Below are 24056 nucleotides of genomic sequence, written 5' to 3' on the forward strand. Positions count from 1 at the left end.
AGGAGTGAGACCCCTTAATCCACCGGCAGGGCATTACTCCTGCCAGGTCCGATTTGCATGCAGTTTTATTTACCTGTATTGGGGGCCACAGGGAAGCCCTGCCTTTTTTACAAGAAAAAAGGTAAAAAGTCAAACATTTGAACAGCCTTGGACGTGCACCTTGACCCCATGGTCAAGGCACATCGTCAACAAGGCTGTCCCCATAACAATACCCATGCCCCTCAACCCCGAGGGGGAAACGCATGGTCATTCAAACACATGCATCATGCCCCCCAAAGGGCCACAATGCATGGTCATACAGTTGGGACCACTCCTCTTAATAGGAGTGAGACCCCTTAATCCACCGGCAGGGCATTACTCCTGCCAGGTCCGATTTGCATGCAGGTCTTTAAGCGTTTAGGGCCCGCTCAAAAAGGCCTGCCTTTTTTACACTGAAAAAAGGTAAAAAGTCAAACATTCGAACAGCCTTGGACGTGCACCTTGACCCCATGGTCAAGGCACATCGTCAACAAGGCTGTCCCCATAACAATACACATGCGCCTCAACCCCGAGGGGGAAGCGCATGGTCATTCAAACGCATGCATCATGCCCCCCGAAGGGCCACAATGCATGGTCATACAGTTGGGACCACTCCTCTTAATAGGAGTAAGACCCCTTAATCCACCAGCAGGGCATTACTCCTGCCAGGTCCGATTTGCATGCAGGTCTTTAAGCGTTTAGGGCCCGCTCAAAAAGGCCTGCCTTTTTTACACTGAAAAAAGGTAAAAAGTCAAACATTCGAACAGCCTTGGACGTGCACCTTGACCCCATGGTCAAGGCACATCGTCAACAAGGCTGTCCCCATAACAATACACATGCGCCTCAACCCCGAGGGGGAAGCGCATGGTCATTCAAACGCATGCATCATGCCCCCCGAAGGGCCACAATACATGGTCATACAATTGGGACCACTCCTCTTAATAGGAGTGAGACCCCGTAATCCACCGGCAGGGCATTACTCCTGCCAGGTTCGATTTGCATGCAGGTCTTTAAACCTGTATTGGGGGCCACAGGGAAGCCCTGCCTTTTTTACAAGAAAAAAGGTAAAAAGTCAAACATTTGAACAGCCTTGGACGTGCACCTTGACCCCATGGTCAAGGCACATCGTCAACAAGGCTGTCCCCATAACAATACACATGCGCCTCAACCCCGAGGGGGAAACGCATGGTCATTCAAACGCATGCATCATGCCCCCCAAAGGGCCACAATGCATGGTCATACAGTTGGGACCACTCCTCTTAATAGGAGTGAGACCCCTTAATCCACCGGCAGGGAATTACTCCTGCCAGGTCCGATTTGCATGCAGTTTTATTTACCTGTATTGGGGGCCACAGGGAAGCCCTGCCTTTTTTACAAGAAAAAAGGTAAAAAGTCAAACATTTGAACAGCCTTGGACGTGCACCTTGACCCCATGGTCAAGGCACATCGTCAACAAGGCTGTCCCCATAACAATACACATGCGCCTCAACCCCGAGGGGGAAACGCATGGTCATTCAAACGCATGCATCATGCCCCCGGAGGGCCACAATGCATGGTCATACAGGTGGGACCACTCCTCTTAATAGGAGTGAGACCCCTTAATCCACCGGCAGGGAATTACTCCTGCCAGGTCAGATTTGCATGCAGTTTTATTTACCTGTATTGGGGGCCACAGGGAAGCCCTGCCTTTTTTACAAGAAAAAAGGTAAAAAGTCAAACATTTGAACAGCCTTGGACGTGCACCTTGACCCCATGGTCAAGGCACATCGTCAACAAGGCTGTCCCCATAACAATACACATGCGCCTCAACCCCGAGGGGGAAGCGCATGGTCATTCAAACGCATGCATCATGCCCCCGAAGGGCCACAATGCATGGTCATACAGGTGGGACCACTCCTCTTAATAGGAGTGAGACCCCTTAATCCACCGGCAGGGCATTACTCCTGCCAGGTCCGATTTGCATGCAGTTTTATTTACCTGTATTGGGGGCCACAGGGAAGCCCTGCCTTTTTTACAAGAAAAAAGGTAAAAAGTCAAACATTTGAACAGCCTTGGACGTGCACCTTGACCCCATGGTCAAGGCACATCGTCAACAAGGCTGTCCCCATAACAATACACATGCGCCTCAACCCCGAGGGGGAAACGCATGGTCATTCAAACGCATGCATCATGCCCCCGGAGGGCCACAATGCATGGTCATACAGGTGGGACCACTCCTCTTAATAGGAGTGAGACCCCTTAATCCACCGGCAGGGAATTACTCCTGCCAGGTCAGATTTGCATGCAGTTTTATTTACCTGTATTGGGGGCCACAGGGAAGCCCTGCCTTTTTTACAAGAAAAAAGGTAAAAAGTCAAACATTTGAACAGCCTTGGACGTGCACCTTGACCCCATGGTCAAGGCACATCGTCAACAAGGCTGTCCCCATTACAATACACATGCGCCTCAACCCCGAGGGGGAAGCGCATGGTCATTCAAACGCATGCATCATGCCCCCGAAGGGCCACAATGCATGGTCATACAGGTGGGACCACTCCTCTTAATAGGAGTGAGACCCCTTAATCCACCGGCAGGGCATTACTCCTGCCAGGTCCGATTTGCATGCAGTTTTATTTACCTGTATTGGGGGCCACAGGGAAGCCCTGCCTTTTTTACAAGAAAAAAGGTAAAAAGTCAAACATTTGAACAGCCTTGGACGTGCACCTTGACCCCATGGTCAAGGCACATCGTCAACAAGGCTGTCCCCATAACAATACACATGCGCCTCAACCCCGAGGGGGAACCGCATGGTCATTCAAACGCATGCATCATGCCCCCCAAAGGGCCACAATGCATGGTCATACAGTTGGGACCACTCCTCTTAATAGGAGTGAGACCCCTTAATCCACCGGCAGGGCATTACTCCTGCCAGGTCAGATTTCCATGCAGTACTTGTTCAAGCGTTTAGGGCCCGCCCGGAAGGCCTGCCTTTTTTACAAGAAAAAAGGTAAAAATTCAAACATTTGAACAGCCTTGGACGTGCACCTTGACCCCATGGTCAAGGCACATCGTCAACAAGGCTGTCCCCATTACAATACACATGCGCCTCAACCCCGAGGGGGAAACGCATGGTCATTCAAAACGCATGCATCATGCCCCCAGAGGGCCACAATGCATGGTCATACAGGTGGGACCACTCCTCTTAATAGGAGTGAGACCCCTTAATCCACTGGCAGGGAATTACTCCTGCCAGGTCAGATTTCCATGCAGTACTTGTTCAAGCGTTTAGGGCCCGCCCGGAAGGCCTGCCTTTTTTACATGAAAAAAGGTAAAAAGTCAAACATTTGAACAGCCTTGGACGTGCACCTTGACCCCATGGTCAAGGCACATCGTCAACAAGGCTGTCCCCATTACAATACACATGCGCCTCAACCCCGAGGGGGAAACGCATGGTCATTCAAAACGCATGCATCATGCCCCCAGAGGGCCACAATGCATGGTCATACAGGTGGGACCACTCCTCTTAATAGGAGTGAGACCCCTTAATCCACCGGCAGGGAATTACTCCTGCCAGGTCCGATTTCCATGCAGTTTTTCGCGTCCTGTATTGGGGGCCACAGGGAAGCCCTGCCTTTTTTACAAGAAAAAAGGTAAAAAGTCAAACATTTGAACAGCCTTGGACGTGCACCTTGACCCCATGGTCAAGGCACATCGTCAACAAGGCTGTCCCCATAACAATACACATGCGCCTCAACCCCGAGGGGGAAACGCATGGTTCATTCAAACGCATGCATCATGCCCCCGGAGGGCCACAATGCATGGTCATACAGGTGGGACCACTCCTCTTAATAGGAGTGAGACCCCTTAATCCACCGGCAGGGAATTACTCCTGCCAGGTCAGATTTGCATGCAGTTTTTTTCCCTGTATTGGGGGCCACAGGGAAGCCCTGCCTTTTTTACAAGAAAAAAGGTAAAAAGTCAAACATTTGAACAGCCTTGGACGTGCACCTTGACCCCATGGTCAAGGCACATCGTCAACAAGGCTGTCCCCATAACAATACACATGCGCCTCAACCCCGAGGGGGAAACGCATGGTCATTCAAACGCATGCATCATGCCCCCCAAAGGGCCACAATGCATGGTCATACAGTTGGGACCACTCCTCTTAATAGGAGTGAGACCCCTTAATCCACCGGCAGGGCATTACTCCTGCCAGGTCCGATTTGCATGCAGTTTTATTTACCTGTATTGGGGGCCACAGGGAAGCCCTGCCTTTTTTACTATGAAAAAAGGTAAAAAGTCAAACATTTGAACAGCCTTGGACGTGCACCTTGACCCCATGGTCAAGGCACAACGTCAACAAGGCTGTCCCAATAACAATACACATGCGCCTCAACCCCGAGGGGGAAACGCATGGTCATTCAAACGCATGCATCATGCCCCCCGAAGGGCCACAATGCATGGTCATACAGTTGGGACCACTCCTCTTAATAGGAGTGAGACCCCTTAATCCACCGGCAGGGCATTACTCCTGCCAGGTCCGATTTGCATGCAGTTTTATTTACCTGTATTGGGGGCCACAGGGAAGCCCTGCCTTTTTTACTATGAAAAAAGGTAAAAAGTCAAACATTTGAACAGCCTTGGACGTGCACCTTGACCCCATGGTCAAGGCACAACGTCAACAAGGCTGTCCCCATAACAATACACATGCGCCTCAACCCCGAGGGGGAAGCGCATGGTCATTCAAACGCATGCATCATGCCCCCCGAAGGGCCACAATGCATGGTCATACAGTTGGGACCACTCCTCTTAATAGGAGTGAGACCCCTTAATCCACCGGCAGGGTATTACTCCTGCCAGGTCCGATTTGCATGCAGTACTTATTTACCTGTATTGGGGGCCACAGGGAAGCCCTGCCTTTTTTACAAGAAAAAAGGTAAAAAGTCAAACATTTGAACAGCCTTGGACGTGCACCTTGACCCCATGGTCAAGGCACATCGTCAACAAGGCTGTCCCCATTACAATACACATGCGCCTCAACCCCGAGGGGGAAGCGCATGGTCATTCAAACGCATGCATCATGCCCCCGAAGGGCCACAATGCATGGTCATACAGGTGGGACCACTCCTCTTAATAGGAGTGAGACCCCTTAATCCACCGGCAGGGCATTACTCCTGCCAGGTCCGATTTGCATGCAGTTTTATTTACCTGTATTGGGGGCCACAGGGAAGCCCTGCCTTTTTTACAAGAAAAAAGGTAAAAAGTCAAACATTTGAACAGCCTTGGACGTGCACCTTGACCCCATGGTCAAGGCACATCGTCAACAAGGCTGTCCCCATAACAATACACATGCGCCTCAACCCCGAGGGGGAACCGCATGGTCATTCAAACGCATGCATCATGCCCCCCAAAGGGCCACAATGCATGGTCATACAGTTGGGACCACTCCTCTTAATAGGAGTGAGACCCCTTAATCCACCGGCAGGGCATTACTCCTGCCAGGTCAGATTTCCATGCAGTACTTGTTCAAGCGTTTAGGGCCCGCCCGGAAGGCCTGCCTTTTTTACAAGAAAAAAGGTAAAAATTCAAACATTTGAACAGCCTTGGACGTGCACCTTGACCCCATGGTCAAGGCACATCGTCAACAAGGCTGTCCCCATTACAATACACATGCGCCTCAACCCCGAGGGGGAAACGCATGGTCATTCAAAACGCATGCATCATGCCCCCAGAGGGCCACAATGCATGGTCATACAGGTGGGACCACTCCTCTTAATAGGAGTGAGACCCCTTAATCCACTGGCAGGGAATTACTCCTGCCAGGTCAGATTTCCATGCAGTACTTGTTCAAGCGTTTAGGGCCCGCCCGGAAGGCCTGCCTTTTTTACATGAAAAAAGGTAAAAAGTCAAACATTTGAACAGCCTTGGACGTGCACCTTGACCCCATGGTCAAGGCACATCGTCAACAAGGCTGTCCCCATTACAATACACATGCGCCTCAACCCCGAGGGGGAAACGCATGGTCATTCAAAACGCATGCATCATGCCCCCAGAGGGCCACAATGCATGGTCATACAGGTGGGACCACTCCTCTTAATAGGAGTGAGACCCCTTAATCCACCGGCAGGGAATTACTCCTGCCAGGTCCGATTTCCATGCAGTTTTTCGCGTCCTGTATTGGGGGCCACAGGGAAGCCCTGCCTTTTTTACAAGAAAAAAGGTAAAAAGTCAAACATTTGAACAGCCTTGGACGTGCACCTTGACCCCATGGTCAAGGCACATCGTCAACAAGGCTGTCCCCATAACAATACACATGCGCCTCAACCCCGAGGGGGAAACGCATGGTTCATTCAAACGCATGCATCATGCCCCCGGAGGGCCACAATGCATGGTCATACAGGTGGGACCACTCCTCTTAATAGGAGTGAGACCCCTTAATCCACCGGCAGGGAATTACTCCTGCCAGGTCAGATTTGCATGCAGTTTTTTTCCCTGTATTGGGGGCCACAGGGAAGCCCTGCCTTTTTTACAAGAAAAAAGGTAAAAAGTCAAACATTTGAACAGCCTTGGACGTGCACCTTGACCCCATGGTCAAGGCACATCGTCAACAAGGCTGTCCCCATAACAATACACATGCGCCTCAACCCCGAGGGGGAAACGCATGGTCATTCAAACGCATGCATCATGCCCCCCAAAGGGCCACAATGCATGGTCATACAGTTGGGACCACTCCTCTTAATAGGAGTGAGACCCCTTAATCCACCGGCAGGGCATTACTCCTGCCAGGTCCGATTTGCATGCAGTTTTATTTACCTGTATTGGGGGCCACAGGGAAGCCCTGCCTTTTTTACTATGAAAAAAGGTAAAAAGTCAAACATTTGAACAGCCTTGGACGTGCACCTTGACCCCATGGTCAAGGCACAACGTCAACAAGGCTGTCCCAATAACAATACACATGCGCCTCAACCCCGAGGGGGAAACGCATGGTCATTCAAACGCATGCATCATGCCCCCCGAAGGGCCACAATGCATGGTCATACAGTTGGGACCACTCCTCTTAATAGGAGTGAGACCCCTTAATCCACCGGCAGGGCATTACTCCTGCCAGGTCCGATTTGCATGCAGTTTTATTTACCTGTATTGGGGGCCACAGGGAAGCCCTGCCTTTTTTACTATGAAAAAAGGTAAAAAGTCAAACATTTGAACAGCCTTGGACGTGCACCTTGACCCCATGGTCAAGGCACAACGTCAACAAGGCTGTCCCCATAACAATACACATGCGCCTCAACCCCGAGGGGGAAGCGCATGGTCATTCAAACGCATGCATCATGCCCCCCGAAGGGCCACAATGCATGGTCATACAGTTGGGACCACTCCTCTTAATAGGAGTGAGACCCCTTAATCCACCGGCAGGGTATTACTCCTGCCAGGTCCGATTTGCATGCAGTACTTATTTACCGCCAGAGGGCGGCACACTGCAAAAAATCTAACCAATGAGGACCAAAATCGTCTATTAAGATGATCAAGGCACCTCCTAGCTTTAATGGTGAGCACCAGCCACGAATTATGTCTCACACGGTAAATACCGCATAACCCGCAAGGAACCAACAGCCTGTCTGCCACACAGACCATCGTTCCCACCAGTGCAAACCAAAACCAGGGGGTGCGGTGCGATCGGCGGGGATAATAATCAACGAACATAACAGCGTGACGAGCGCTGTCCCGATCTCCTGTGGACCGAAGTCCTAGACCAAAGCGTCACCTCCGACCCAACCCTTGATCATCTTAATAGACGATTTTGGTCCTCATTGGTTAGATTTTTTGCAGTATGCCGTCCTGACGAGGGTTAATAAGCCCGAAATCTGGATTGGCGGCTCTGCTTGATGTTTAGCCAATGGGGACCAATGAATAAATCTCTGTCTGTTGACAGAGTGGCCGGGCTGAAGCCTCCAGAAGACCCTTTGGGTCGGAGGTGACGCTTTGGTCTAGGACTTCGGTCCACAGGAGATCGGGACAGCGCTCGTCACGCTGTTATGTTCGTTGATTATTATCCCCGCCGATCGCACCGCACCCCCTGGTTTTGGTTTGCACTGGTGGGAACGATGATCTGTGTGGCAGACAGGCTGTTGGTTACTTGTGGGTTATGCGGTATTTACCGTGTGAGACATAATTCGTGGCTGGTGCTCACCATTAAAGCTAGGAGGTGCCTTGATCATATATATATATATATACATATACATACACATATATATATATATACACACACACACACACACACACACACATGGGATGATGATGTTTCTTGCCTTATGACCCAAAGCTTCTGCGAGGAGTAACCATTGCCAGTGGGGGTGTCCTGCCACGTATTCACCCTGAACTCCTCACCAAGAAGAGAGGAGCTAAAGGCAAAATTGAAGCACCGATGCCAAGCCCCATTAAAAAGCCCAAGCCATCGGCAAGTCCAAAGAAGACTGTTGTTAAAAAGACACCTGGACGCAAGGGCAAGCGTGGCAAACAGGTGGACAAGGTCAGCTTGTTTTTTAAAATTTTGTTTCTTTATGTATTAAATTGTTTTGTGATCCAAAATCTTTTGAAGTCTTTGGCAGGCTTATATATCTTTATCTTTGTAAACCTCCTTGCTCTAGGATAAGCAGCTTGATGGAGGAAAAGGTGGAGCAGAAGGAACGTCTGATGATGGACCAGGAGAAGGATTTACCATTTTGTCAACTAAAAACCTTTTCCTTGGACAAAAGGTGAGAAATATGCTGGTCACAAAGGTCCTCTCACAGATATATATATGTTGGGGTGTTGCCATTTTTAATCGTACATGGTTGTTCCCACAGCTGGCGCTGACACAGAGTGACGTAGCCAATATGGCTGACATTGCAGTGGAGGCCATCGTACATCCCACTTCTGCTGACATTGATCTTAAAGATGAGCTAGGTATGCCCTTCTTTCTTCTGTCTGTGAGCAGACCCCCAAAAAGGTTGGAGATATCCGCTTCTGCAGCTAGACAAGAAAAAGTTGTTTGGTACATTATGTCTGCTTCGTTTCCTTTTTTTTCTCTGATAATCTCCTTTTAGAAATTGTAAACTTAATAATGTTCAGCAACAACTTAAAGCATACACCACTCTATCCCTAATACAATTAATTTCCCTTACCTATATCTTCATCAGCTGATGTTTCAGATTGGATCTTTGAGTCACACATGATTCGTATTATTTGTGCTTGTCCGACATATCTTTGTAAGTTCCCTGAGGAACCTTAGCCAGTGTAAAATAAAGAATAGCAGATCCATGTTTCATTTCTGTATGTTCTGATTCTCTTTTCTTTCTGGGGGTTATTTAGGTTCAGCACTCGAGAAGGCTGGTGGAAAGGAGTTCGTAGATTTGGTTAAAGATCTACGAAAAAGTAGTTGTCCTCTAGAGGTGGCTGGAGGTGAGACAAAAACATTGCTATTGAAAAATTTCCATGTTCAGCTAACCCTGTTTCTTCATCTGGAAATTTCTCATTTATTGTACAGTTCAGTATTTACACCTGAACACTGTAACCTGATTATTGAATTTGATTGTACTCAATGCTCAGTTTTTGTTTGATGATAAAAGCATATAAGCTGAAGTGAGCTGCAGGTATAACGTACAGGGTGGTGTGCTGAAGTCAAACATGGATATTTGTTGGTATGAAGTGCAGGTATTCCCCACTTAACGAAGGGGTTACGTACCTTTATACCACTTCGTATAGCGAACCTTCGTTATGCAGAAGCTTGTCTTCAGTTATTTCCTATGGGAAAATTACACCATTTCCTAACCCTAATTATTTGGTCTACTAGCCAATCCATATGCTTGGTATAACGATGGTTTTAGTTGCAAGTGACATCATAATATTATTATTTACTGAATAATAAAGACAGTTAAAGAATAATAAGGTTCATTTCGTTGTAAGACTTACCAAAACAATCTTGAGTCCAGGTTTCCATACAAGAAGGCGGCTGGGGAAACCCCACGGTCCAACAATTTTAGCCTTTTCATTCTGAAAAGTTAATTATGTATTTGCAAGATTTCTTAGGGGTTATTTCCACATTGAAACGTTAATCAGCGGGAAAAGCGTATCACCGCGGAAGTGACATTGCGCAATCACCAGACACTCTGTTATGGGGATGGCTCCTTCGTTGTAGCGAATGAAGAACTTCATTGAACGACGAATAGCCCTAAATGAAGCCAATCGTTGTCACGAACCTTCGCTATTCGAAGGTTCGTTAATTTGGGGATACCTAAAGCATACACCACTCTATCCACTACATTGGCACAGTGTAGTATGAACCACTACATTGGCACAGTGTAGTATGGACCCACTACATTGGCACAGTGTAGTATGGATCCACTACATTGGCACAGTGTAGTATGGACCTACTACATTGGCACAGTGTAGTATGGACCCACTACATTGGCACAGTGTAGTATGGACCCACTACATTGGCACAGTGTAGTATGGACCCACTACATTGGCACAGTGTAGTATGGACCCACTACATTGGCACAGTGTAGTATGGACCCACGACATTGGCACAGTGTAGTATGGACCCACTACATTGGCACAGTGTAGTATGGACCCACTACATTGGCACAGTGTAGTATGGAACCACTACATTGGCACAGTGTAGTATGGACCCACTACATTGGCACAGTGTAGTATGGACCCACTACATTGGCACATTGTAGTATGGACACACTACATTGGCACAGTGTAGTATGGACCCACTACATTAGAACAGTGTAGTATGGACACACTACATTAGAACAGTGTAGTATGGACACACTACATTGGCACAGTGTAGTATGGACACACTACATTAGAACAGTGTAGTATGGACACACTACATTAGAACAGTGTAGTATGGACACACTACATTAGAACAGTGTAGTATGGACACACTACATTGGAACAGTGTAGTATGGACCCACTACATTGGCACAATGTGGTATGGACCCACTACATTGGCACAGTGTAGTATGGACACACTACATTGGCGCAGTGTAGTATGGACACACTACATTAGAACAGTGTAGTATGGACACACTACATTGGCACAGTGTAGTATGGACACACTACATTGGCGCAGTGTAGTACGGACACACTACATTGGCGCAGTGTAGTATGGACACACTACATTGGCACAGTGTAGTATGGACACACTACATTGGCACAGTGTAGTATGGACACACTACATTAGAACAGTGTAGTATGGACCCACTACATTGGCACAGTGTAGTATGGACACACTACATTGGCACAGTGTAGTATGGACACACTACATTAGAACAGTGTAGTATGGACCCACTACATTGGCACAGTGTAGTATGGACCCACTACATTGGCACAGTGTAGTATGGACACACTACATTAGAACAGTGTAGTATGGACACACTACATTGGCACAGTGTAGTATGGACCCACTACATTGGCACAGTGTGGTATGGACCCACTACATTGGCACAGTGTGGTATGGACCCACTACATTGGCACAGTGTAGTATGGACACACTACATTAGAACAGTGTAGTATGCACACACACTACATTAGAACAGTGTAGTATGGACACACTACATTAGAACAGTGTAGTATGGACCTACTACATTGGCACAGTGTCGTATGGACACACTACATTAGAACAGTGTAGTATGGACACACTACATTGGCACAGTGTCGTATGGACACACTACATTAGAACAGTGTAGTATGGACACACTACATTAGAACAGTGTAGTATGCACACACACTACATTAGAACAGTGTAGTATGGACACACTACATTAGAACAGTGTAGTATGGACCTACTACATTGGCACAGTGTCGTATGGACACACTACATTAGAACAGTGTAGTATGGACACACTACATTGGCACAGTGTCGTATGGACACACTACATTAGAACAGTGTAGTATGGACACACTACATTAGAACAGTGTAGTATGCACACACACTACATTAGAACAGTGTAGTATGGACACACTACATTAGAACAGTGTAGTATGGACCTACTACATTGGCACAGTGTCGTATGGACACACTACATTAGAACAGTGTAGTATGGACACACTACATTGGCACAGTGTAGTATGGACCCACTACATTGGCACAGTGTGGTATGGACCCACTACATTGGCACAGTGTAGTATGGACACACTACATTAGAACAGTGTAGTATGCACACACACTACATTAGAACAGTGTAGTATGGACACACTACATTAGAACAGTGTAGTATGGACCTACTACATTGGCACAGTGTAGTATGGATCCACTACATTGGCACAGTGTAGTATGGACCTACTACATTGGCACAGTGTAGTATGGACCCACTACATTGGCACAGTGTAGTATGGACCCACTACATTGGCACAGTGTAGTATGGACCCACTACATTGGCACAGTGTAGTATGGACCCACTACATTGGCACAGTGTAGTATGGACCCACGACATTGGCACAGTGTAGTATGGACCCACTACATTGGCACAGTGTAGTATGGACCCACTACATTGGCACAGTGTAGTATGGAACCACTACATTGGCACAGTGTAGTATGGACCCACTACATTGGCACAGTGTAGTATGGACCCACTACATTGGCACATTGTAGTATGGACACACTACATTGGCACAGTGTAGTATGGACCCACTACATTGGCACAGTGTAGTATGGACCTACTGCATTGGCACAGTGTAGTATGGACCCACTACATTGGCACAGTGTAGTATGGACACACTACATTGGCACAGTGTAGTATGGACACACTACATTGGCACAGTGTAGTATGGACCCACTACATTGGCACAGTGTAGTATGGACACACTACATTGGCACAGTGTAGTATGGACACACTAAATTGGCACAGTGTAGTATGGACACACTACATTGGCACAGTGTAGTATGGACCCACTACATTGGCACAGTGTAGTATGGACCCACTACATTGGCACAGTGTAGTATGGACCCACTACATTGGCACAGTGTAGTATGGACCCACTACATTGGCACAGTGTAGTATGGACCCACTACATTGGAACAGTGTCGTATGGACCCACTACATTGGCACAGTGTAGTATGGACCCACTACATTGGCACAGTGTAGTATGGACACACTACATTAGAACAGTGTACTATGGATACACTACATTGGCACAGTGTAGTATGGACCCACTACATTGGCACAGTGTAGTATGGACCCACTACATTGAAACAGTGTGGTATGGACCCACTACTTTGGCACAGTGTAGTATGGACCCACTACATTGGCACAGTGTAGTATGGACACACTACATTAGAACAGTGTAGTATGGACACACTACATTGGCACAGTGTAGTATGGACCCACTACATTGGAACAGTGTGGTATGGACCCACTACATTGGAACAGTGTGGTATGGACCCACTACATTGGCACAGTGTAGTATGGACCCACTACATTGGCACAGTGTACTATGGACCCACTACATTGGCACAGTGTAGTATGGACACACTACATTAGAACAGTGTAGTATGGACACACTACATTAGAACAGTGTAGTATGGACACACTACATTAGAACAGTGTAGTATGGACACACTACATTAGAACAGTGTAGTATGGACACACTACATTAGAACAGTGTAGTATGGACACACTACATTGGCACAGTGTAGTATGGACACACTACATTAGAACAGTGTAGTATGGACACACTACATTAGAACAGTGTAGTATGGACACACTACATTAGAACAGTGTAGTATGGACACACTACATTGGAACAGTGTAGTATGGACCCACTACATTGGCACAATGTGGTATGGACCCACTACATTGGCACAGTGTAGTATGGACACACTACATTGGCGCAGTGTAGTATGGACACACTACATTAGAACAGTGTAGTATGGACACACTACATTGGCACAGTGTAGTATGGACACACTACATTGGCGCAGTGTAGTACGGACACACTACATTGGCGCAGTGTAGTATGGACACACTACATTGGCACAGTGTAGTATGGACACACTACATTGGCACAGTGTAGTATGGACACACTACATTAGAACAGTGTAGTATGGACCCACTACATTGGCACAGTGTAGTATGGACACACTACATTGGCACAGTGTAGTATGGACACACTACATTAGAACAGTGTAGTATGGACCCACTACATTGGCACAGTGTAGTATGGACCCACTACATTGGCACAGTGTAGTATGGACACACTACATTAGAACAGTGTAGTATGGACACACTACATTGGCACAGTGTAGTATGGACCCACTACATTGGCACAGTGTGGTATGGACCCACTACATTGGCACAGTGTGGTATGGACCCACTACATTGGCACAGTGTAGTATGGACACACTACATTAGAACAGTGTAGTATGCACACACACTACATTAGAACAGTGTAGTATGGACACACTACATTAGAACAGTGTAGTATGGACCTACTACATTGGCACAGTGTCGTATGGACACACTACATTAGAACAGTGTAGTATGGACACACTACATTGGCACAGTGTCGTATGGACACACTACATTAGAACAGTGTAGTATGGACACACTACATTAGAACAGTGTAGTATGCACACACACTACATTAGAACAGTGTAGTATGGACACACTACATTAGAACAGTGTAGTATGGACCTACTACATTGGCACAGTGTCGTATGGACACACTACATTAGAACAGTGTAGTATGGACACACTACATTGGCACAGTGTCGTATGGACACACTACATTAGAACAGTGTAGTATGGACACACTACATTAGAACAGTGTAGTATGCACACACACTACATTAGAACAGTGTAGTATGGACACACTACATTAGAACAGTGTAGTATGGACCTACTACATTGGCACAGTGTCGTATGGACACACTACATTAGAACAGTGTAGTATGGACACACTACATTGGCACAGTGTAGTATGGACCCACTACATTGGCACAGTGTGGTATGGACCCACTACATTGGCACAGTGTAGTATGGACACACTACATTAGAACAGTGTAGTATGCACACACACTACATTAGAACAGTGTAGTATGGACACACTACATTAGAACAGTGTAGTATGGACCTACTACATTGGCACAGTGTCGTATGGACACACTACATTGGCACAGTGTAGTATGGACACACTACATTGGCACAGTGTAGTATGGACACACTACATTAGAACAGTGTAGTATGGACCCACTACATTGGCACAGTGTAGTATGGACCCACTACATTGGCACAGTGTAGTATGGACACACTACATTAGAACAGTGTAGTATGGACACACTACATTGGCACAGTGTAGTATGGACCCACTACATTGGCACAGTGTGGTATGGACCCACTACATTGGCACAGTGTGGTATGGACCCACTACATTGGCACAGTGTAGTATGGACACACTACATTAGAACAGTGTAGTATGCACACACACTACATTAGAACAGTGTAGTATGGACCCACTACATTAGAACAGTGTAGTATGGACCTACTACATTGGCACAGTGTCGTATGGACACACTACATTAGAACAGTGTCGTATGGACACACTACATTGGCACAGTGTAGTATGGACACACTACATTAGAACAGTGTAGTATGCACACACACTACATTAGAACAGTGTAGTATGGACACACTACATTAGAACAGTGTCGTATGGACACACTACATTAGAACAGTGTAGTATGGACACACTACATTAGAACAGTGTAGTATGCACACACACTACATTAGAACAGTGTAGTATGGACACACTACATTAGAACAGTGTAGTATGGACCTACTACATTGGCACAGTGTCGTATGGACACACTACATTAGAACAGTGTAGTATGGACACACTACATTGGCACAGTGTAGTATGGACCCACTACATTGGCACAGTGTGGTATGGACACACTACATTAGAACAGTGTAGTATGGACCTACTACATTGGCACAGTGTCGTATGGACACACTACATTAGAACAGTGTAGTATGGACACACTACATTAGAACAGTGTAGTATGGACACACTACATTGGCACAGTGTAGTATGGACCCACTACATTGGCACAGTGTGGTATGGACCCACTACATTGGCACAGTGTAGTATGGACACACTACATTAGAACAGTGTAGTATACACACACACTACATTAGAACAGTGTAGTATGGACACACTACATTAGAACAGTGTAGTATGGACCTACTACATTGGCACAGTGTCGTATGGACACACTACATTGGCACAGTGTAGCCCATTAAATGTTGACACATTTACAGTTGTGATTGAAAAGTTTTAATGTGTATAAATCAATGATTTATTCATTTATTATGGACAATAATTCTTGGAAATTTATTCTTGGTGAACAGCATGTTCAGTCTAACCACCATTTTACCAAAGCACTTCCTCCAAATGACAATAAATTAATCACTACTCAGGGGCATAGGAACTTGATCAAAAGTGGGGAGTCCCCAAGTTGTAAAAAAGGTACTATCATTACTTACATGTGCTGGAAGCATGCTAGGGGCTCTGAGACATGCTCCTCCCCTCCCAAAAGATTTATGCTGAGTAATCAGGTGTCTAACACAAGGAGCGCCACTCTATCTTCTCAATATGAATGATTGCCACGATACACTTGGTTACCCCTTTTTCGAAGAGACTGTTTACATTCATGGATAGTTGAAAAGTGGAGTGGGGGAGGAGGGGGGAACATGTTATTAGACCCCTTTCCACTTTTGAAAGTGGAAGAGCACTACCCCCCGTCCCCCTCCTCCTACTTCCTATGCCATTACTACTCTGTGACAATTCCTCCTCAATGGAGTTGCACTATTTCACAACCTCCATACTCAGCTCTTCATGTAGGTTTTGTATGAATATTTGACACTTCAAATTATCTCTTAGCTTCCCCCATCCAAAACCTTGATCTTTTCTACCCCCGTTAATTCATCCCAGATCCACTTTTCTGAAATTCCGACTTCTTTCCTGGAAGTCTATGTGGTTTTTACCTCCCCTACACAACCCCCCCCCCCCCCCCCCATTCTCATGCCTCCTCCCCCAAAGCCCTCTCCCTCCCACAGATGTCCCCATTGAAAATAAGTGCATGGACTTAGGCTCGGTCTACCTTTGGGCAATGCCATTTCACATAGAGAGAAACTAGAATGCACTCGAGGGAGATGCTGATTTGTGCGTTATGTTTCTCTTCTAAGAGAGAAATCATGGTTGTTTTGTGATTTGATGTACATGGGAATGGGGACACAACGCCTAAGTTAGGGTGTATATTAATATTTGTGAAGCTTTGTTGGTACTTTTATATAAACTATCACTTATGTCTAAAGTTATAATTAAGCCTTGTAATACGGCGAATTGCCGGTGAAAAATCATCGTAAAAAATGCACCACATTTATTTTATGTATGTGTGGATAAAATGTGTGTTGACTTCAGCTCACCTGCGGCCACGTGGTTGACTTCATTTAGCCTCACATAAGGCTGTGCGATCAGTAAAAATAGTCCTGTACTGAATTTCATGTTTCTCTTTGTGACCTCAAAGTTGAAACGATCTCAGACATTCACAGTATGAATCTGTGCCAAATTTGGTGTTTATAGCTACCATCATTGTTCAGTTATTCTACAGACAAATAGACAAATATACACAGATGGGATCATCACAATACTCACGCACTCTGCTTGCAGCTACGGTGTGAGTATGCGATCTTTAAAAGCTTCATGGACATGCAACATGGACATGCAACTCTCGCAGTGTTGGGAGTTATTTCATGAGTCAATTTACATCCATATCAAACTCCTATTCCACAAATGTAAAAAGGAATTTTGAAGCATAGCTCGATAATGGACTGATTTAACGTTACCTTATTTACCTTTACCAACAAGTAACTGTTGTAACGTCCAAAATTGCTGTCACCAAGTTCAAAATTCACCGAGCTGTCTGTCCACAAAATTATCTTGATATAAAATGGAATTCATGTCCTTCGCTTCAAGGCCAAAGTACATGATAATTCAAAGCAATTCTAGTGGGAGAAAACATTGGGGTAAAGTTGTAGACAGCAACCGCTCAGGGTAGTACTATCGTTCAGACTTATGAGCGTTAAAGTTCCCGGAACCATGTTACACTCTCCGTGTCTGGATTTCTGGTCTTAATTTCTGTCTCACTCAAACTGGAACTACCAGGCTAGCTTCAATCTCTCTTTCTCGCAAACAAACATACACTTTTCTTACTCATTTTCACTCCTTACCTTTACATTCTCTCTCTAGTTCTCTTTCCTCACATTTATCAATACAGTGAAGGAGCTGGGGCTCCCACGTCGATCGGAAGAATGGACGCGACAAAAAGCTGGAATTCATCCGAGTTGCTTTAATCAAACCAAACACTCAGGCACTCTGAAAAGCCCGTTTATCGGGCAGCAATATATATACATATTATCCCGGAGCGTTTGCCCAGGAAAGGCGAGAGGGGGCGTGGCCCAGCGTCCTGGCTGCGGCCTGGCAAGTTGAGGGCGAGCCTGCCCGGGCATGCCCGGGCATGCCTGGGCGTCCCGACCGAGGCCTGGCAAGTTGAGCGCGGGCCTGCCCGGGCGTCCTGGACGAGCCCGGCATGGTGATCGCTCCGCGTCCTTGATAGGTGCAAGGCGATTGTGAAAACCCAGCGGTAGCCGCTACAACAGTTATTTTATTAAAGGCCTGGCCTCGATGAGAACTATATAGTCTGTGACTAGAGTCTTCAACATAAAAAAGACAACACACAGACATATGGTAGATGGGATTTCCCTACTACATGTGTGAGGGCTCCACTTTAATTCTCCTAATGTCGTTTAGTTTTTCCATAAGCTTAGATATAACATAAGAGGGCGATTGAGGCAATTTGGATTTGAGCAAAATGATGTCGAGTCACCATGTTTAAATGCATCATTAAAAAATTTTGTATCAAACTTTTAGATTAGAAAGATATCAGATTGGAGCAGGAGACGGGGTTTAGCAATCACTTCTGTGGTGTGTGTGTGTGTGTGTGTGTGTGTGTGTGTGTGTGTGTGTGTGTGTGTGTGTGTGTGTGTGTGTGTGTGTGTGTGTGTGTGTGTGTGTGTGTGTGCACGTGTGTGTGTGTGCATGTGTGCGTGTCTGTCCACGTTTTACCTTTTTACCATTTGAGCTATTCTCATCAAATTTTCACCAAAGCTTTATTATGATAATACAAAGAAAGCGAATTAATAATTGTGGCAATAAGTCAAAAGTTCAAAGGTCAGCATCACCTAAAGTCATAAATTTTCATCCAATTTACCTGAAATTCTCATTTACCATTTGAGTTTTGTCATCAAATTTTCACCAAAGCTTTATTATGATAATACAGAGAAAGCGAATTAATAATTGTGGCAATAAGTCAAAAGGTCAAAGGTCAGCATCACCTAAAGTCATAAATTTTCATCCAATTTACCTGAAATTCTCATTTACCATTTGAGTTTTGTCATCAAATTTTCAACAAAGCTTTATTATGAAAAATGGAGAAGACAAATTAATAATTTTGCCAAAAGGTTAAAGGTCATTGTCACATAAAATCATCAATTTTCATCCAATTGACCTGAAATTGAAATTTACCATTCGAGTTTTGTTATTTAATTTTTAACAAAGCTTTATTATGAGAATATGGAGAAGGCAAATTAATAATTTTTTTTAGATCAAAAGGTCAAGGTTGCGTAAACTCACCAATTTTCACTCAATTAGCCTGAAATTTAAAAAAAATTGCATATCAGGTCACTGAATTGGTTCACTAATCAAAAAGTAGGAGTCCATTGTTTTTTTTAGATCAAAAGGTTGCATAAAATTGTCAATTTTCATCTAATTGGCCTGAAATTTTAAGAATTTGCATATTGGGTCACATAATTGGTGAACCAATCAAAAGCCAGAAGCTGATTCCTTTTTTTTAAATCTAAAGCTCAAAAGTCAAGGCTGCATAAAATCATTAATTTTCATTTTGTATTTAAAAAAAAACTTTTCGTTATTTTGAGCATACGGAAGAAGAAGACGTCTGAATACAAACGGACATGGACGGGCCTTGCATTTTCAGATGCTTTCTAGTTATCTTTAATTTTGAACTGAGTGAAAGATGTTTTTTTTTTTCAAGACAAAATAATTGGTTCAACCTGTCTTGAATAATGAATAATATTAGAAAAACGACCAAACTGTCTTGGGGGAGAGATTATAAGCATCATAGGCTGAATGTTGCTCCAGACCATCATTTCCTGCTTTGTTTGCTATTCCCATGTCAGCGGTGGCCAGCTCTGGTGGTACGGGCCTTGTGGCGAAGCTGGTGATCCACTGCCATGCACCAAGCTGGGGCACAGATCGCTGTGAAGAGCAGCTGGAGCGTGTTGTGCGTGCCTGTCTCGGGCTTGCAGATCAACACAAACTGAAGTCTGTTGCATTTCCTGCTCTGGCAACATCACGGTATGGTATTACTCTAAAACATTATTACAAACACTCGAGCGATTTATCTTACTCTCACATTTTATCCTGCCATCAATATAACTGAGCTTCCTTCTTCATCAAAAAAACCTTCTTATACATGTCAAATATCCCAGATTATGCTAAAGAATCCCATATTTTACTGCCATATGTCACAGTTCTGTGATAAAGGGATAAAAAAATTGGCAAACACTGCATTTGTAACATTTTAATGCTTATAATTGATACCCAGTTTTTGCTCAATGCATCAGATACTCACAAGCACTACAGAAGATAATACAGGAAATAAAACGACCCTGCATTTAGGCTCAATCACATCTCTCACCTATAATTGGAGGGAACAGCCAATCAGCACTCACCTAATCGACTATCCCCAACTGTGACTAGGACTTCATACATACATACACTACTCACAATAAGTTAGGGATATCGGCAGGTTCTTCGGTGTGGTTGATTTTGTGTATTAATTATGTTGAAAAAAGTTGTTTGTCCTAATTCTATGGTTATTAATGAGTGTGAAAAAACATAGCATTCTTGATTTCAATACCATAACCCTAACCCCTATAAAAAAAATTAACTCACTCCCACAATATCCCTAACTGATTGTGAGTAGTGTAGTTATCATTCAGCCCTTCTAGTCAAAGAAGCTGCATAAAACAACGAAGAAAAAGTGGGGGAGCACTACCCCCCTTTGCTGCTGTTTATTGGGTAGGCCCTTTGCTGTTTCAAACTGTTCCTGAGTTCCTCCACAGCTGCAGACATTTACAAGGATTGTGTATATGTATGTATATATAGTATATATATATATATATATATATATATATATATATATATATATATATATATATATATATATATATAATTACATACAAATTTACATACAAACACAGTGGTGCACAAGTTGTGAACCATAGGTCAGATTATTGTAAATGTTCAAATTGTTGGCCATTAACTTTGAAAAACTTCGATTTGACGTACACAGGATGATTTAACATTTCTTAACACCATTTTGAAATGTTTTGTTTCGTTGACCAAGTATTAATTATTCTTTCAACAGTACCTGATCAATTGGTGGCCTCTTTGGATATTTTTAAAATTAAATTCTGTTGCAATTGATCAATTAGAAGTGTTAGCGTGCATCCCCCGCCCAGACTTGGTCCACCTTATGTGAGCAATGTGCTGCGGCAGTCTTGGAAATGCACGTTTATAATTTTAGAAAGAAATTTTATTGATCACAACATATCATACTCCTTATCACGAGGAAAGTGTGTGATAAAGACACCACACCAAAATTACCAATATTGTAATCACCACTCAAAGATGGGAGAATTGAGAAGAATTCGATGGATGAGTCACAAGATGAGGAAAGCGTGAGATAAAGATGCCACACCACCTAAAGGGACCATTGCTTGCTGACCAAAAAGGATATAGCACCGCGATCAATATATAAATCACCAATATTGTAATTACCGCTGTCAAAGATGGAAGAATCAAGAATAATATGATGAGTCATGAGGTGAGGAAGGGGTGTGGTAAAGATTCCGACCGCACCACAATCAGCAATACTGGAGTCTTCGCTGTGAGAGGTGAGGTAACACGAGGTGAGGAAAGCGTTTGATTTGTTGCACCACCGAGATGGACCGTTGTTTGTTCACGCAGATAGGCATGATAACAATAGACACAAATAATGATGCCGGGAAAAACGATCACATTCAATTGGTCAGTGTCGCAACTAATCGACGAGTGAAGGGAAAAACTGGCACACAACGTTGGTAATTTTGCAGCTATACTCACAAGATGGAAAAGCAAAAACGTAATTAATATAGTCTGACAGTGCAATCTTCTGGTGTGTGACTTTTGCGCCACCCTGTATATTACTGTTAATCTTTCACATGTCACTTTCACATGTATATACGAGGGTAAATCAAAAAGTAAAGGCAATTTATTGGGTGTTCGTTTTACACACATATTGCCTTTACTTTTTGATTTACCCTCGTATGTTTCAGGTTTTTCTGTCTGTTTTCATGCCTGATTTTCAATTTTGAAACTTGCCAAGTATACATCTCTGCTTTTCATGAATGTTCAAGGCTTGAGAAGATTATACGAGATTATACGAGCAGATTTAATTCATTTATTTTATTCATTTATTTTATTTATTTATTTATTTAATTCATTTATTTAATTCATTCATTTATTTTAATTTCATTCATTTAAGCAGTCGTTTTTAAACACCTAAACATCGATGAGTGTTTTTATCGCGCTGCAAAATCAGGTGTAGATGTTGTTTGGAGCATTAGCCTTCCCAGAGCAAAAGTATTGTGAAGGGCTAACGCTCAACGTCTGTTGCACCTCGATTCCCATGGTGGTTCTCATTAACTCTTACTAGATAAAATGGATTATTTATCTTGAAAGTCAACTGAGACGAATACTGGTCTTCACGGAGACTGGTACTCTGTTGTATCATGGGATTTAACCAGACTCAGTGGTGTAATGGTTAGATGCATCCACTCTAATCCTGGGAGGTCAGTGGTTCAAACCATGGACGAGTCATACCAAAGACTTATCACATATTATACTGTACATGGGTCAGTTTTCCAGACTTCCGCCTTACCCTTTAACATATTCAACTGAAACATGGTACATGGCTTTATTATGATAAGCTATGTACCAAGTTTTATAGTTAAAGTGTATAATGTACCAACTGTGGTGTATAATGGAATTGTAATGTATAGGTAGGTAGTAGGTTGTAGACAGCAACCGCCCAGGGTAGTACTACTCTCCGTCCTTAGGAGCGTTAAAGTGGTGCCCGGAACCATCTTACATCTTACTCTCCGTGTCAGGGTTTCTGGTCTTCCTTTCTGTCTCACTCAACCAAGAGCTACCGGGCTAGCTTCAACCTTTCTTTCTCGCAAACAAACACCATACACTTTTCATCATACACTTTTCTTCTCTTTTATTTAAGACCTGGCCTCGATGAGGGCTATATAGTCCATTCCTTGAGCCTCCAACGTAAAAAATAAAAATAAAAATAAAACTTCCTTGCAGATTTGCTCGAGCTCTGTCAAATTGGATGGGGAGCGTCGATGAACAACAATCTTCAAGTCTTTCCACAGATTCTCAATGGGATTCAAGTCTGGGCTTTGGCTGGGCCACTGAAGGACTTTCACATTCTTGTTCTGAAGCCATTCCCGTGTTTATTTGGGTGTATGCTTGGGGTCATTGTCCTGTTGGTACATAAATCTTTGCCGCAGTCTTAGGTCTTTTGCACTCTGAAGCAGGTTATCCTCAAGATTTTGCCTGTATTCGGCTCCATTCATTGTTCTTGTAAAAGAAAAATGTAAGTAAAACTTGGTACATTATACACCACCTTATTCTGTAGCTTTGCTTACCTAAAACAATTTGTCCTACTATATGTTCCTCACAATTGCTGAGTGCTGGGAACAAGAACATTCAGTGGCACTGGTAGGGGATATGTATTGCAAACCTGTTTTCATTGTGTGCTTGTTACTTGCAAAATTGAAGATTTTTCAAGTATATTGGTTGGTATTGTGCATTATTCT

At 44.3% G+C, this 24056-nt stretch overlaps 1 protein-coding gene across 1 annotated transcript in view; it reads left to right on the forward strand.

Moving 5' to 3' along the window:
* Positions 1-24056, forward strand: part of LOC137425435 (core histone macro-H2A.1) — an 85529-nt gene that overhangs the window by 57205 nt on the left and 4268 nt on the right. The window contains exons 4-8 of the mRNA XM_068113872.2: positions 8318-8524; positions 8643-8750; positions 8841-8940; positions 9346-9435; positions 20301-20478. Of these exons, the coding sequence (XP_067969973.1) occupies positions 8318-8524; positions 8643-8750; positions 8841-8940; positions 9346-9435; positions 20301-20478 (683 nt within the window). The remainder of the gene's footprint in view (positions 1-8317; positions 8525-8642; positions 8751-8840; positions 8941-9345; positions 9436-20300; positions 20479-24056) is intronic.

Source organism: Myxine glutinosa, chromosome 4 (genome assembly GCF_964187855.1).
Source record: "Myxine glutinosa chromosome 4, kmMyxGlut1.1, whole genome shotgun sequence".
NCBI classification, from domain to species: domain Eukaryota; kingdom Metazoa; phylum Chordata; class Myxini; order Myxiniformes; family Myxinidae; genus Myxine; species Myxine glutinosa.